General features: G+C 47.2%; 1 protein-coding gene and 1 pseudogene across 1 annotated transcript; both read left to right on the forward strand.

Moving 5' to 3' along the window:
* Nucleotides 1–470: 470 nt before the first annotated feature.
* FOXE1 (forkhead box E1) lies at nucleotides 471–5191 on the forward strand. Its single transcript, XM_006080928.4, has one exon. The coding sequence runs from the start codon at nucleotides 485–487 to the stop codon at nucleotides 1604–1606; it is 1122 nt and encodes a 373-aa protein (XP_006080990.4). The 5' UTR covers nucleotides 471–484; the 3' UTR covers nucleotides 1607–5191.
* A 3502-nt stretch (nucleotides 5192–8693) lies between these two features.
* Nucleotides 8694–12567, forward strand: LOC102390561 (annotated as a pseudogene).
* Nucleotides 12568–16818: the final 4251 nt, after the last annotated feature.

Genomic DNA, 16818 nt, shown 5'->3' on the forward strand with positions numbered 1-16818 from the left:
ACCATTTCAGGCCTTTGGGCCCGCAACCTCCTCTGCACTCGCGACCTCGACGGTTATCCTCAGAATCAGCGGGAAGCCCAGAACTGATGCCAGCGCCTCAGCCCCAGGACCAATTCCAGACCCGTTGATCGCCTGGCACCAGCGCGCAAAGGACCCTTCAGCCCTAGACAGGAGTCTAATTTCAGTACCAGCGTCGCTGCCGGCGCCTGGCTTCGAGGTCCAGAACACGAGCAGAGCCGTCGGTGGGCGGGACACTTGAACCTCTGTCTGCAGACCGCCAGTCCGGAAACCGCCGACGCCAAGCCTCCTGCGAGCCCCTGCCAGGGAAGCTCCCGCTGCCAGCTGCGAGGACCCTCTCAGCTCTTTGCAAAGGGAACCAGCGTTAGTCCCCGCGACCCAGTGTCCCGGGCCCCGCAGCTCCCAAAGCCGTCGCCCGATCCTCGAAAGCAGCGGGGACGCCTCGGGGACGCGGGACGGCTGCGCCATGACGGCCGAGAGCGGGCCGCCGCCGCCGCCGCCGCAGCCGGAGGCGCTGGCGGCCGTGAAGGAGGAGCGCGGTGAGGCGGGGGCCGGCGGGGTACCAGCGGAGGCCGTGGGTCGCGGCGCCGGTGGGCGGCGGCGGAAGCGCCCCCTGCAGCGGGGCAAGCCGCCCTACAGCTACATCGCGCTCATTGCCATGGCCATAGCGCACGCGCCGGAGCGCCGCCTCACTCTGGGCGGCATCTATAAGTTCATCACCGAGCGTTTCCCCTTTTACCGCGACAACCCCAAAAAGTGGCAGAACAGCATCCGCCACAACCTCACACTCAACGACTGCTTCCTCAAGATCCCGCGCGAGGCCGGCCGCCCGGGCAAGGGCAACTACTGGGCGCTCGATCCCAACGCCGAGGACATGTTCGAGAGCGGCAGCTTCCTGCGCCGCCGCAAGCGTTTCAAACGCTCTGACCTGTCCACTTACCCGGCTTACATGCACGACGCGGCGGCCGCCGCCGCTGCCGCTGCAGCCGCCGCCGCTGCCGCCATCTTCCCGGGTGGGGTGCCCGCTGCGCGCCCTCCTTACCCTGGCGCGGTCTATGCAGGCTATGCCGCACCGTCGCTCGCCCCGCCGCCCCCGGTCTACTACCCGGCTGCTTCGCCAGGCCCGTGCCGCGTCTTCGGCCTGGTGCCTGAGCGGCCGCTCAGCCCAGAACTGGGCCCCGCGCCATCGGGGCCCGCCGGTTCCTGCTCCTTTGCCTCGGCCGGCGGCTCTGCCGCTAGCACAGCTTACCAGCCGGCCGGCTGCGCCGGTGCCCGACCCGCCAACACTTCCGCCTATGCGGCCGCGTACGCTGGCCCCGACGGCACGTACTCGCAAGGGGCCGGCGGGGCCCTCTTCGCAGCGACTGGCCGGTTGGCCGGGCCCGCTTCGCCCCCCGCGGGTGGCAGCAGCGGCGGCATCGAGACTGCGGTGGACTTCTATGGGCGCACATCGCCCGGCCAGTTCGGAGCTCTGGGGCCCTGCTACAATCCTGGTGGGCAGCTCGGAGCGGGCAGTGGAGGCGCCTACCACGCTCGCCACGCGGCTGCCTATCCAAGCGCAGTGGATCGGTTCGTGTCCGCCATGTGAGCGGAGCATACAGGCGAAAATTCATAGATACCTCGACTGTCCTTACGAACTAAGTATCGACGAAACCTGAGGACAGGACTGGACAGAGGGCCGAATTGAGAGCCACGTGGCAGGGACCGAGCCGGCGTGACGGGCGCAGACTCCCGGTGCACCGCGTACACCGGGCGCCTACCGGGCGGCTTTGAAAATGGGAGGTGGGGAGAAGCGTCCGAGGCCCATGGACTGGGACAATAGACCCTCATAGAGGCGCAGCTCCAAAGGTCTTGCCTTGGACATTCTAACCGGGGAGGGCCCTTAGCTCTAAAGGGGGCACAAGGTAGCGTCTACTCCAGAGTCTAGAGGAATGGTGGAGAATCACATGATTTCACTCTTCCCTGTACTTTTCAAAACTCTTTTTACACAGTTCGACCTCTTGTGCCTTTGACTATCTTACTACAATAAAAGACTCCTATAGCGTCTTCCTACATAAGGTGAGGAGGACAAATTTGCAAAAGAAGTAACTTTTTTAAAAAATGGGAAAGATCTCTGTTTAGCTTGACCGAGGCCTGCTTTTCCCAGCCTCTGAGAACTGCAAACCTGGCTCTGAATCCGGACTGTGCTGGGTTGCCACAGTGTGACCCATTTCCATCACTCACACCCTGCAGTGTTCCCATGTGATATACAAGAGAGCTGTAGAATCCAACCGTGCCCCATATGATCTTTAAGGGCCCATCAGGGTTGCTGCCGCCCTGCATATTTGGCAGCATGGATGGGCCACCCAAGGCCTAACCTTACTCCAGGGAATGGGAACAGAGCTCATGGCAAGCAACTCTGGATTAGCTCCAGGCCCCGATTATGTCATAATTTCAGCATGATGTGCTGATCATTCAGCAGCTATTACTGCTGGGTCATAAATGTGGTTTTCCAATGAGGCAGGTAGAAATACATTTGTCTATTGCCCACTCTTTCTTTTCATTAAGCCCTGGACCCAATGGGTGAGTTAAAAGTCAAAGAGATGACAAAACTCTCTTGAGTCTCTTGGTGAGGGCTTTCATTTTGCGGGCTGGCCCTTCCATCCCTGGCACCTTTTCATGCAAAAAAGAAAGAAAAACTGGGGCAGTCAGTTAGGCAGGCTTAGAAAGAAACTGGTATTTAACTTTGTTTCCATTTATTTCTTTTAAGCTACAAGATGACCAAGATCAGAAAAAAAATAATAAATCCAACCATTTCCCCACCTTTCTCAGGAGATATCTTGTAAGTTTTGATTCTGGAGCAAAACTTTCAAGCATTAAATATTTCAGAGGCTCGTTGTGCAGTTGCAGATAAACTTGAGTGTTCATATGAACTGTTTCTAATAAAGATCTTTGAGGTGAGTTCTGGCAAGAGAAAGGCAGCCTCTTTCTGTGTAATTAATTTACTAGGGAAGAGTTGGGGAGTGTGGGAAAGAAGACTGAAAACCATTGGTAATTTTTAATTTCATGGATTGCTCTATCCTGTTCACAAAGACATGTGAATGTGATTCAGTCCAGACGGGTATCTGTCTAAAAAGTGCTGCCCAATAGAAATATCATGCAAGCTGCCCATGTAACTAAGATCTTTCTGGTAGCTGCATTTATTTTAAAAACAAGTGAAATAGTGAGATTAATAATATACTGTATTTAACACAATTTATCCAAACTATCATTTCAAGGTATAATCAGTGTAAAAATTGTTGAGGTAGTTTATGTTTTTCATACTAAGTCTTCAAAATGTGGAGTGTATTTTACACTTACAGCTCAAGTTTGGACTAACCACAAGCCAAGTGCTCAATAGCAGTGTGTGGTTGATGGCTACGGTGTTAGCAGGAGTCGAGACACTGGTCCTTCCTAACTCTGACGGTGGTAATGGGCCACCTGGAGGCAGGGAGCAGCTGCAGCACTGATCCTACGACCAGTAGGTCCCGATTTCAGACCTAGCCCTGTGAGCTTGGAAATGCCTAGGTGTTAGGCCTCCCTTATCTCCCTATGGATCCTTGCAGGTTGAAATTCAAAGGTTCTCCTGTGCAGCTAGACAGTCTGGCTCTCCCAGGCAGAAATCAGGATGCCTTGCCTAGCTGGCTGCTGCTGCTAAGTCTCTTCAGTCGTGTCCGACTCTGTGCGACCCCATAGACGGCAGCCCATCAGACTCCCCGTCCCTGGGATTCTCCAGGCCAAGAATACTGGAGTGGGTTGCCATTTCCTTAGCTGGCAGTAGTCAGAAATTGAAAGGCTTCCACCCCAGGGTCTTGTCCTTGGCTGCCGAAAGCCCAGCTAGGGGATTAGGGCTGGAAAAGGGCAGTCTATGCGCCCGGTTAATGCGGTGGTTGACCCTTTCTCTGTGTTTTATTTAGCAAGTCCAATGCTTTGACAGCGCCATTAACCAGTCCCTTCTCTAGGGGCCTCATTTGTGAGTAGGAATTTGTGACCCCTCGCTCAGAGTCCTCCTAAAGTTAAACGAATCAAGAGAGGTAGATACGCTGTAAACTGTAAAGCGCTTGGCACACGAGGGAAGAAGGGCTTTACAATTAAAAAGCGCCGGCTTATCCCGAAGCCTCCTGGAGCGTCGAGGTAAAACCCGGGTGAACGAGAAAGATGGAGAGGCAAAGTGCACGCGTCTTCACTCCCAACTCTCTCTGGAAACTGGGACGACAGGTGATATGGCGCCAAAAGCCAGAGTATGTGACGGGAGAGGGGACGCTGCGAGTTGGGAACTGGGTGCGCACAGCGAGAGCCCGGAAAGACAGCGGGACTCTCGAGGTTTTGGAGAACGTCGGCGCTTTTCGGCCTCCTGCCTGCCGGCGGCACCCAAAGCTCGCGGGCCACCCGGGCCCTTCAACCACAGACGGGCCGAGCCGAGTCTACCCTCCACGCGGCCGAGCCGTCCGCGCGATTCTAGGACCTTGAGAGCATTCATTGCTGCGTCGAGCGACAGTCCAACTCTCCGAACGCCCAAACCGCCAAACAGGACCTCTCCATCTAGGGGCTCAGAGTCGGGAGGTGCGTTTCTTTGTTCTTCTTCCTATCTTGAAACCAAAAAAATTGTGTGCCCCTCTCTGGGCCCTGCACCCCCAGCGTCGTGTGCACAACCCCCCGGGCTGTGGGTAATTAGATGCGTTCTTCTCTAATTTCCCAAGGCTCGTTAGAATTCGCCCCAGAGCTGTAACATTTATTTTCTTTCAAATTAACTTTGCTTGCAATTAAGTTTAAGAAACCAGCAACAAAAGCAGTCTTGGCCCGAGGTCGTTTACTACGAAAACGGATTAAGGAATCTTCCCCGATTTAAGGGGAAAGATTCCTGCAGCGCTAGGGGAAGCGTTCCCACAGCAGAGGCCAAGGGGGAGTAGGAAGCTGCTTTCGGCGGCTGTGGATGGTGACGGCATCGGCTTCCTCAACTCGACGACCCGTGCGCCTGAAAGAGTAAGGGTAACCTCGCTGAAATGAACTCGTGAGCGTTTGGGCTGAATTCCACAGTCATGACATGAAGCTGCTGTACACAGTTATAGTTTATCCAGAACACTCATAAACATAATCTCATTTACTAAGAACTTTGTGAGAATGTTTTCATTAAAATTACATTTTTATTACAAAATTGGTACACTTTCATTGTAAAAAAAAAGACAACAACCACAGAAAGAAGAGTCAAGGTAACATTAATTCACCCAGAGAAAGCACAGAAAACACCTCAGTGAGTATCTTTTCTAGTTTTTGTTTTTCCTTTGCAAGAGGCCTGAGTCCCAAATTTGTCACTGAAATACTTTGAGATCTTGACCGAGCTTGTACCAACCGATGTTGCACTATCTACAAACCTAGGTGGCAGGTTCCCTTTCATGCTCACATTCTTGAACTCCTCTTTTTTTGGTCATCTGAATCCAGGATGCTGTTCTCCAAGAGCCAGTAGAAAGGCTGAGAGCAGGCTTGCTGTCCCTGCTGTCCTGCACAGGAGACAAAGGCCTTGTAGCTCTAAGTGTGGGCCATAGACTACCAGCATGGGCATCCCCTGGGAGCTCGACAGAAATGCAGACTCTCAAGCTCTACCCAGATTCACTGAAACACAAACTGCATTTCAACAAGACCTGAAGCATTTCTCTGCCCTACGTAGAGAGGCAAAGCTTTAGAGAAGTGTGGGGCGGGGTGTCGGTGAGGGGTAAAGTGTTACGTTGTTGATCAGAGACCCCAGAATAACTTCCAGAAACTTCCTGTTTCTGAGCAAGAACCCCAACCAGAGGTGGCTGCAGAGAGAGATGGCTGGGGTAGAGCCCTTCACCTCCACCCTTGGGTACACTTTACAGTCTTGGAATCCTCACCTTTCGAAAGCATCTCATCTCATGTTCCGTGTCTGATGGGTGTGAGTGTGACAGTGCTTCAGTGAGACTGTATCTGAAACCATCTTGAAAGCTGGGGTGTCAGAGCCTGGCCAGGAACCCAGGCTCCTGACTCCCTGCTGAGCTACTTTGGAGACCTTGGGCTCTGGTCTCTGTATCCTCTAAGCAGCAGTCATTTGCCTAAATAGGGATTAAGCTTGGCAACTCTAACCCCAAGTCTGGGCTAGTTGAGGTTTAGGAGAAAAATAAAGCTCACTTTTCAGGACCCAGTAGCCAGCAGGAAGAGCTGAAGGATCCTCCAGTAAAGCAGTTTAAGGGTCCCTTGAATAGCCCAAGATTATGAGTGCCCTAATGAATCCCCCCAACCCCCGCCATCCCCACAGTCCCCCTATCCCCACCCCCAATACACACAGCTTTCTAGAGAATTCAGTTTCTGTGCTCATCCTGTTCCTGAGAAGTGCTGACTGCTGGGGCTGGCATGACAGAATAACTGGAGGGGGCAGGGAAGGTCCCTGGTGAAAGTTGTTCAGACAAGGGGCATGTACCAGACTGGATTTTCTTCCCAGGATCACAGAGCAGCTTGGTGGAAGAACCAGGACTCTCATCTCAGTGCTCACATGAGTTTTCAATAATAGGAATAAATAGGAATACGATGTGTGTGTATAGAGGTTCTACAGAGCTAAAGGGACACATGACTTAACCCAGATCTCATAGCTCTAAGTGTCCAAGCCTGACTAAAACCTATGCCTCCCTCGAAGGAGACTACATTTGATTATCATCCTCATAAAAGGCAATGTGGAAATGGAAGTAATCAGATGGGGGTGGTGGTGAAGGTGAAGGAAGTAATCAGATGGGGGTTGAGGGATGGAGAAGGAGCAACTGGGTGGGGGCCCTCCATTCTATGGATGGGTAAAGCGAGCCTGGGATCAGTTAAATACAAAGCTTAGAACTACCCAGAGGGAAGGCAGTGTGGCTAGTGCTTTTCAGCCCAAACTGAGCAGTGAACTAAAGAAAAAGCAGAGCAGACAGGTAGGGCAGAAGAGGATGGGAGGCCCTCCCTCTTCTCTCCAGGTAGAGGCCAAAGCTAGCAGAGCTCCTGGGATGGAAAGGACGACTGCTCCCTGTGGAGCTCCCCATTCCCCTCTGCCAGCCCCACAGCCCCTCTTCTAAGAGCTGAGGCTCTGATTTCCAGCTCAGCCCAGAAGGGTTAACCAGGTGCAGAGGCACGTAGTCAGAGAGGCGCTGGGGATCAACTGTCAGCCCCTCCCAGGTTGAGGAAGGGACTGGGAGCCAGAATCAGGGTGGATCTCTGCCCTGGTCAGAACACCGGCTTATCTCATTATCTGAGAACTTGGAGCGGCTTCCCAGCTATGATTTTTCATGCATGGAGGCAATCAGCAACCAGAGATGAAGTGTGAGAAGCACAGCCTCATACAGCCCAACTCTCTCCACTGCTCTCAGCCGCCTGTAGCCAGCCAAGCCCACCCCTGGATGCTGTTACCTCCACCCCCATTCTGCCCACACTGCCAGCCTCACTTCCAGAAGCTGAGCTCCAGTCCTGTGGGCTCAGGCTCCGTTTTGTCTGTACCAGAGAGCCCAAACTCTTCACCTGTCATTTGGGGCCTTCCATGATCCTTATGCCAACCCACTTCCTGGCCTCATCTCCCACAGTTGCCCTTCCTACACCTCTAGGCTCCATCCAACACCCCCACTTGCTGTTCCTAGACACCCCTATGTGTTCCAGTCACCCCAAATTTGCTTTGATCATCACCTCTCCAGGAACCACCTAATCCCATCTTGCACCTCCAAGGACAAAACCCAGCAGGAGCCTCCATCATCCCTCTCCTGGATCACAGCATCAGCCTCACACACAGAGCTCCCTGATCCCTCCACTGCTCTCCTCACTCATTCCTCACAGCAGCCAGTATGTAACTCAGCTCAAACATGAATGGATCATGTTATTCTGTTGCAGAGGTCCAGACCTCAGGACAAGGGAATGAGATTAGAAGCACGGTGTGTTCGTGAGCAGCCCTGTGAAGGGTTTCTTTTTTTTTAATTATTTATTTTTGGTTACGCAGGGTCTTTGTTACTGCGAGCAGGCTTTCTTTAGTTGCAGCAAGCAGGGGCTACTCTTCATTGCAGTGGAATGGCTTCTCATTGCGGTGGCTTCACTTGATGCAGAGCACAGGTGTATGGGTTTCAGTAGTTGTGACACACAGGCTCTGAGGCATGTGGAATCTTCCTGGACCAGGGATTGAACCCATGTCCCCTGCACTGGCATCAGACTCTAATCCACCGTACCACCAGGGAAGTCCAAGGGTTTCTTACACTATGAGAAAATTATACTTAATATGAGCATTTTCAAAATTTCCCCCTCCCATGTAACACTTTCCTTCTATCCTAGATTTCATCCAAGCTTCATACAACTACTCAACATTGGGGTGTGTTCACGTTTTCTCTGTACTGGTGCTCAAAAGAAAGAACAGTGTCCTATCAAGGGAACTGGACAAAGGGTTCTTTATGGTAGAGCTGAGATGCAGCATACTGAGGACAACTGAACAGTGGGCAACCCTGGACAGGAGTAAAACAATATGCTCTCTTTCTGGCTTATTCAAGAAGGTGTGCCAGATACTCATAGTTGTCATTCTGCCCCCTCTCTGCTCACAAGACTCTGATTTTGTTCAGGTTGTAATTGGTCATGTGTTGTAGGGGATGTCTTACACCCATTGGAGTGCCCACTGGCTCAATCTGGACTTGTCTAAGGTAGACATGGTGATGATTCCATCACTCCTGCCAGTGATTATTGAGAAACAGGCCCAGGATACTTTCCAGGCCAGTGAGATGTCCAGAAAAGTCTGCTCAGGACTTCTGGGAAATATTTCCTTGTTTTTAAAGCAACAGGGGGAAATAAATAGCCATTTTGTTCCTCTTAATGTTGTTAGAGTGTGACTCCTGCAAGTGTGACAGACATGTTGGGCTCGGAGGGTACCAGCCTAAGAGAACAAGACAACCTGCTGAGGATGGCAGAGCCAAAAGGTGGGAATAACCTGGGTACCTAATGACATCACTGAGCTACTGAAAGAACCAACCCTGGAACAATTCGTTATACCTGTGTTCGATAACAAACATCCTGCCATTTAAACCTCTTATCTTTGGTCTCTCTGTTACTTGCAGCCAAATACATCCTAACCAAAGAAGGTGACCCTTTTGGAGGCAGGAAAAAATTGATTCTTGGTTTTCCTGTTGAGATTTCCTTTGCCATTCTTATATTTAAAAAAACATACAGCTGAAAGGTAATATAATCTTACCCCTTGATTTATAGAAGGAAAAAACAAGGTTGGGTTTTCCCAATGGCTCATCAGGTAAAGAATCCAACTGCAATGCAGGAGACATGGGAGATATGGGTTCAACCCTGGGAGGGGAAGATCCTCCAGAGAAGGAAATGACAACACACTCAAGTATTCTTGCCTGGAAAATTCCACAGACAAAGGAGCCTGATGGACTATAGTCCATGGGGTCACAAAGAGTCACACACGACTGAGCACATAAATAAAGAAGGTGACTTTCCATAGCTGTACAAGGAGCTAACGTCTTAGATCCTTGTCCAGGGCTCTCAGCACACCATTGCTCTTCCCTAGCTTCAAGTGGCTCAGCCATGGCACAGCTGACTAACATAACTCACATTATCCATGAGTGGCTTTGTTCATGCTGTACTAAGAACTTCCACATATGCTCTCCTTTAGATCTTCACAACTGCCCTAGGAAGTAACAGTTTTCAGGTGCATTTTTTCAGATGAGAAAAGTAAGGTCCAAGAAAAGAGGGCAAGCGCAAGGTCACAGACCTTTGTCTGCAAGGGATTCAATCCAGGTGTAACAAAGTTCACAGCAAAATGAATCAAGCATGTGAGGATCTGTGCTCCTTGGATATGGGAACCGGGAGGCTTGCGTGTTGGTTTGACTGCAGCTTGGGGGAAATCCTTTCTCGTTGAGTAGGGTGGATCCTCCACACGCCCCTGACTTACCTCCACAGGGCGTGTGAGGCTTAAAGATAAAGTTTGCAAAGTGTGTGGATCTGTTTGCTCCAGATCCTACAAAGCAGGACGGTTAGTGCCAAAGCTGAGGGGGACGTGGCTTTAAATGAGCTCTACCATTATGGGCCTCTTTTCACCCTCCTATCACCCCACCCTGACCCACCCAGCTTCAGCCAGCGATGGTCCCACCAAGGCAAAGGCTGCAGGAGCAGGCCTGTGGTTTCCAGAACACCTGGGAGAGGCTGTGGGCAGCTGGGTGATTTCCAAATTAATTGTAGGAGAAACCTAACAAAACAATCTGCAGGCTAAGCGTCCCGGGAGCTCTCCATGAGACTGACAGCCTGGAATCCAGCAAGTACAATGCAGCGACCACAGACGGGAGGGCCTTTCCTCCTTGAGGGGAGGAGGGCCGACTTCCTTCCAACAGGGGCCAGTCTGGGCCTGCAGCCGGCCTGATAGGAGAGCAAAACCCCAGAACTGAAACAGGCTTTCCACCCAAACCCCAAACTATAATGAACATAAATGACTTTTCCGAAACACTACTACAAGGTTGGTTGGCCGGTGAGTTACATGCCCTGGCAGACACCTCGCTTCTCAGTAAGTGGCTTTCAAATCTCTCACTCTCTTTTTTTGTAAATTGTATTTATTTATTTTGGCTGTGCTGGGTCTTCCCTGATGTTGAGGCTTTTGTCTAGTTTCAGTGAACAGGGGCTACTCTCTAGCTGCAGTGCGTAGGCTTCTCATCGCAGTGGCTTCTCTTGTTGCAGAGTATGGGCTCTAGGGCATGAGGGCTCAGGAGTCGTGGTTCTCAGGCTCTAGAGCACAGGCTCAACAGCTGTGGCGCATGGGCTTAATTGCTCCGAGGCATGTGGGATCACTCTGGAGGGATCGAACCTATGTCCCCTGCATTAGCGAGTGGATTCTTGACCACTGAGCCACCAGGTAAGCCCTTTCAGGTCTCAGTTTGAAGATTTCCTCCTAAATCTATCCTCAGGAAACTTGGGCTGCCCCCCACTACACACAAATGCATGAAATGAATCGAGAGTCTGATATACTGTTAGTAAGGGTCAAATCTGAACACTGTTCGGTACTTTCCTATTTTCTGAGCAGTTGCCCACCTTTGTCACAAACACACTGGTTCGAATCCTGGCTCCAGTACCTGTGCAAGTCTAGCCTCAACTTCCTCAACAATAAAATGGGCACAACAATGCCTTCCGTCTCTGATACCAGTCACAATGGCTAACATTCAGTGAGCTGCAGTGGGGGTAGGGGGGTGGTGGGCACTATCTAGTGCTTTCAGTCTCCACAAACTCCCCTGAAAGGTAGTGACCGTGAAGTAGAACAGGAGGAACAGTTTGAAGCCAGGCATTTGGGCACCAGAACTTCTAATTGATAATACTTTGCATCATGAGGCTCCTGGGTTAGAGGAGCACTAGGCTAGAAGTCAAAAGACTCAGGGCTGCTCTCTGATTGCATGGCCAACCTTCAAGATGGTGCCGAAGAAAGACAAGGAAGCCCAAGAAGTCAACCTGGAAGTTTAATTTGGATCTTAATCATCCAGGAGAAGATTCTGGAAATTTTGAACCGTTTCTATGTGAGAAGGTTAAAATGAATGGAAAACCTGGAAATCTTGGGAATGTTGTTTGCACTGAATGCTTCAAGAATAAAATCATGGTTGTTTCTGAGAAACAGTTCTCTAAAAGGTATCTAAAATATCTTACCAAGAAATACCTTAAAAAGAACAATTTTGGTGACTGGCTTCAAGGGTTGCATCTTATAAACTTATAAACTTCGTTACTTCCAGATTAGTCAAGATGAAGATGGACCTGAGTCTGAGGAGTAGTGAAGCCATCCCTTATAGGCCTTTGCTTGCCAATAAAACAAATGAAGCATACAAGACAAAGAAAGATCCAGAAATTGACTTAGTTTATCAGTGAATGGAAAACATTGTACACAATATGTTTCTAAATAGTCCATGGGTAAAAGAGAAAGTCTAGAAGTTGGGGGAGAAATTAAACATGGAAGTGAATGAAAATGAAAATACAGCATACCCAAAGTTGTGGGAAATAGCAAAAATAAAATGCTGAGAGAAATTCATAGCACTAAAGGCATACATTGTGAAAAATGGAAAATCTCAAATCAATAACCTAAGCTCCACCTCAAGAAAATAGAAAAAAAGAATCCAGTCAGTAATATTATAACTGTATGGTGACAGATGGTAACTAGACTTATCAGGGTCATTATTCTGTAACATACAGAGCTCTTGAATCACTTATATACCTAGAACTAACATACTGTTGTAGGTCTATTAGGCTGGAAGGAAAGAAGGAAGGAATCAGGGAATGGTGGGAGGGAGCAATAAAGAGTCAAAATCATTGAAACTGAAGATGGAAAAACAATAGAGAAAATCAAGGAAATAAAGAGCTAGTTCTTTGAAAAGATGAATAAAATGGTAAAACCTCTAACAAAACTGATTAAGGAAAAAAGACACAATCACCAGTATTAGGAATGAAATGGAAGCTATCACCACTACCCTACGGATATCAAAGTATAATAAGGGAATTCTACAAACAACTAAAAACACATAAATTTGACAACTTAGATAAAATAGACCAATGTCAAAAAAACAAAAAATACCACAACTTACTCAATATGAAATAGATAATTTGAATAGCCTTCTAAGTATAAAGGAAATTGAATTCATAATTTTTTAAAACTCCCCAAAAGAAATGTCCAGGCCCAGATGATTTCACTAGAAAATTCTATCAAAATTTTAAAGAAATACCAATAACACAATCTCTTCCAAAAAATAGAAGAGGAAAAAATACGTCCAATTTATTTTCTATAAAGCTAGTATTAACCTGATGACAAAATCAGATTAAGGTCATATGAAACAACAACCATAAACCAGTATTTCTCATAAATATAGACAGAAAAGTCTTCGATAAAATATTAGCGAATAGAATTCAGTGATATATGAAAATAATTATATAGCATAACCAAACACAGTTGACTTCAGAGGATGTGAGGCTAGTTCAATAGGAAAAATTAATTACCACAAGCCACCATATTGATAGACTAAAGAAGAGAAAAATCACATAATCATATCACTGCATAAAAAGCATTTGACAGAATTAATACCTATCATGATAAAAACGCTCAAAAATATAGGAACAGAAAGGTTCTTCCTCAACTAGACAAGGAATGTGTACCAAAAATCTACAGCTAACATTATACTTAGGACTGAATATTTTTCCCAAAGATCAAGCTCAAGGCAAGATGTCCATTCTCATCACTCTTATTCAACATAGTACTGGAAGTTCTACCCAGTACCAAAAAAAAAAGTCTAGAAATTAAGAGTTACATAGAATGGAAAAGAAGAAATAAAACTGTCTCTATTTTCAGAGGACATGACTGTCTACAGTGAAAATCCAAGGGATTCCATAGGGAGAAAACAACAACAACAAAACTCCTAGAACTAATAAGTGAGTCCAGAAAAGTCTACAAGCTATAAGACAAACATATCAAACAATTATATTTCTATGTATTAACAATGAAAGTGTGCATACCAAAATTAAAAATATAATACCATTTATAATCACCCAAAAAAAACAGGTGGTAAATCTAACAAAACATGTACAGAGCTTGTATGTTGAAAAGTATAACATACTGATGAAAAAAAACAAAGAAAGTCTAAACAAACAGAAATCATATGCACGGTTGGAAAACTCAACATATGAAGAAGTTGATTTTTCCCGAAGTAGACACACAGGTTTAAAGTAATTCCTATCAAAATTTCAGCATGAGTTTTTACTGATATAGACAGGATCACTCTAAAATATACGTAAAGGCAATGGAACTAGAATAGTTAAAACAATTTTGAAAAAAGAGTATATTTTTAGTCAGTTTAGACTGCTATAACAAAATACCAGACTTGGGGGGCTTATAAACAATAAAAAAATTATTTCTCACAGTTCTGGGAGAGTGCCAGCATAGCCAAGTTCCGGTGAGAACCCTCTTCCAGGTGCAGACTTCTGACTTCTCATTATATTCTCACATGGTGGAAAGAGGACAAGAGAGCTCTCTGGGGTCCTTTAAAAAGGACACTAATTTCATTCATGAGGGTGCTACCCTGACCTAATGACCTCCAAAAGGCTCCATCTCCTAATACTCTCACATTGGGAATTAGGATTTCAACATTTGAATTTTGAAGGGACATGAATATTTAGTCCATTTCAGGGAGAGGAATCATTTAACCAATTTCAACACTTCTTATATCCTATAGTATTCAAGACCATATTGGTATTGGTAGAGGAACAGACACACAGATCCATGAAAAAGAATGCATTGCTATGCTAAGTCACTTCAGTCGTGTCCGACTCTGTGCGACCCCATGGATTGCAGCCTAACAGGCTCCTCCGTCCATGGGATTTTCCAAGCAAGAGTACTGGAGTGGGGTGCCATTGAACCCCAAAATAGACCCACACATAAATAACCAACTGATTTGGGACAAAGGTGAAAAAGCAGTCCAACAAAGGAAACACACCCTTTTCAACAAATGGTGCTGGAGCAACAGGACATCCAAAGGCCAAAAAAAAAAAAAAAAGAAATTTGATCCTCAATCTAAATTTCATACTTTATGTAAAAATTAACTTTATGTGGATAATGGACTTAAACATAAAATGTAAAAGTACACAACTTTTAGAAAAAAATGGGAGGAAAATCTTTGGGATGTAGAATTAGGCAAACAAAAAGTTCTTAGAAATGACACAAAAAAGCACAATGCATAGAAGAAAAAAAGTGCTAAATAGGACTGTTAACATTACAAACATTTGTCTAGGAAAGACTGTTAAAAGGAAGAAAAGACAAACCACAAACCAGAAGAAAGTATTTTCAAACCACATATTTGACAAAAGATTCCTATCTAGAATATACAGACAAATCTCAAACTCACCAGTAAGGAAACAATCCAACTACAAAATGGACAAAAGAGATATCGCACCAAAGAGGATACACAGATGGCAAATAAGCACATGAAAAGATGTTCAACATCATTAGTCAACAGGGAAATGCAAATTAAAACCACAATGTAATATTGCTACATACCTATCACAGTGACTACAAAAAAAAAAACAGTGACAACACCAAATGCTGGTAGGGAGTTAGAGAAACTGGATCAGTCATACAATGCTGATGGGTATGTAAAATAGTACTGCTGCTCTAGAAAACAATTTAGCAGTTTCTTATAAAGTTAAATAGGTAACAACCATACAATTCAGCAATTGCACTCAGGGGCATTTATCCCAGAGAAATAAAGACTATGTTCACCCTAAACTTCCTATGATAACAGCCTCAAAACTAGCCTCCTGACTTCTAGTCAAGCGCTCAGTCCTCTACACCCAGATCCACAGCAGAGCTGCATTTAAGTTCCATTCTCTTGAGCATGACTAGTCTGTTAAATGTGACAGGTGAAAGTCATTCAATCCAGTGCTGCCTGGATGTGCAACTCCAGGGTCACCATGCACATAATACAATACTGTCAACTCTCATCTCAGATGTCTGCTTTCACTCCCAGAACATCCTCTTCAAGGCACCCCAACATCCAAGCCAACTAACCACGCCTCTGACAAAACCAGGAAGGAGCAGAGTAGGGAAAATCTTGTCTACAATGGGTTCTCAACTCAGCATGTCCACCCTATTCCTTCTACCCTTTGCCAGTAGACAAATGGCAAGAAAGGAGACGGGACCTACTCAAGACGACCCACCAGGTCAGTGGCAGAACAGGACTCTGAGCTGTCAGCACTAAGCTGGTGGCAGTGGGGCCCATCCACCCACCTTGCATGGAAGCAGCCCAGGGAATTAGCGCTGATGCCAACGCCCCATTCTGGAGCTCCTGACACTTCTTGGACCTAGGCCCTTTCGAAAGGAGCATTTCAAATAGGAGCCATCAACACTTACAGAGGGTGGGTCTTAATCCATAGAGGATCACTAGCTTCACCCAAGTGATGGGATATCCATCGGCACCTCCCATTCTTCTACCAATTATCTATCTGCTAATTATCTGGGATTTAGACTTGACACGGAGCAACATGGTCATTAAACACATATTTGCACAGCTTATTCATGTTAGTGGGGCTGCTCAGTCTAACTGGACACGCCCACAATGCTGCACAACACATTTACATTTGGTTGGCTGTCAACAGCCAATAAAGGACTGCAGGATGTGTTTCCTTCCAAAGTGACTTGGCTCTCAGCAAAAGCTTTCTGCAGGCAAGCTGGGTGTCTTGGCTTTTTGGCAGTACTGACTGAGGCTTAACTCAGAGCATGCATTCAATCACTTGTCAGATATTCATTAGCTCGAGCACTATAGCAGCCGTAACACTGGCTCCAGGAGATTTTACAAAGGTGAATGAGACACTGTTCCTGCCACCGCAGAGTTTACCACCAATCAAGGAAACACGTGTAAGCAGAGAGAGCTAAGGGCCCTGAGAGAGAGGAAAACAGCATGCCATGTGAACACAAGCCCAGGAGAGATCTGTTTGGCCTAAAAAATAAAGGGAGGCTTAATAGAGGAGGTGGCATTTTCAGCACAGAAACAGATTGAGAGAGGAACTAGAAAAGCAAGGGCCCAGAGATGTGCCAGCAGAACAGGTGTGACTCAGTGTGGATGGCACACGTGCCATAGGTGGGAGGGAGATGCCCTGGGTCGTATCACAGAGGGCACTGAATGTACTGCTAGGGTTTGGAAATGTTTCTGCTGGTTATGAAGAACATGGAAGGAATTTTGCTTTGGTGTGTGGGTGGGTGTTGGTAAACTTTTATTTGAAGTATAGCACACATACAGAGAAGTGCAAACCTTTTCA

The sequence above is a fragment of the Bubalus bubalis genome, chromosome 3, assembly GCF_019923935.1.
Source record: "Bubalus bubalis isolate 160015118507 breed Murrah chromosome 3, NDDB_SH_1, whole genome shotgun sequence".
Taxonomy (NCBI): Eukaryota; Metazoa; Chordata; class Mammalia; order Artiodactyla; family Bovidae; genus Bubalus; species Bubalus bubalis.

Excerpts from the sequence above, each read along its gene's own strand:
- FOXE1 (XM_006080928.4), top strand. The coding sequence starts at position 485 with ATGACGGCCGAGAGCGGGCCGCCGCCGCCGCCGCCGCAGCCGGAGGCG.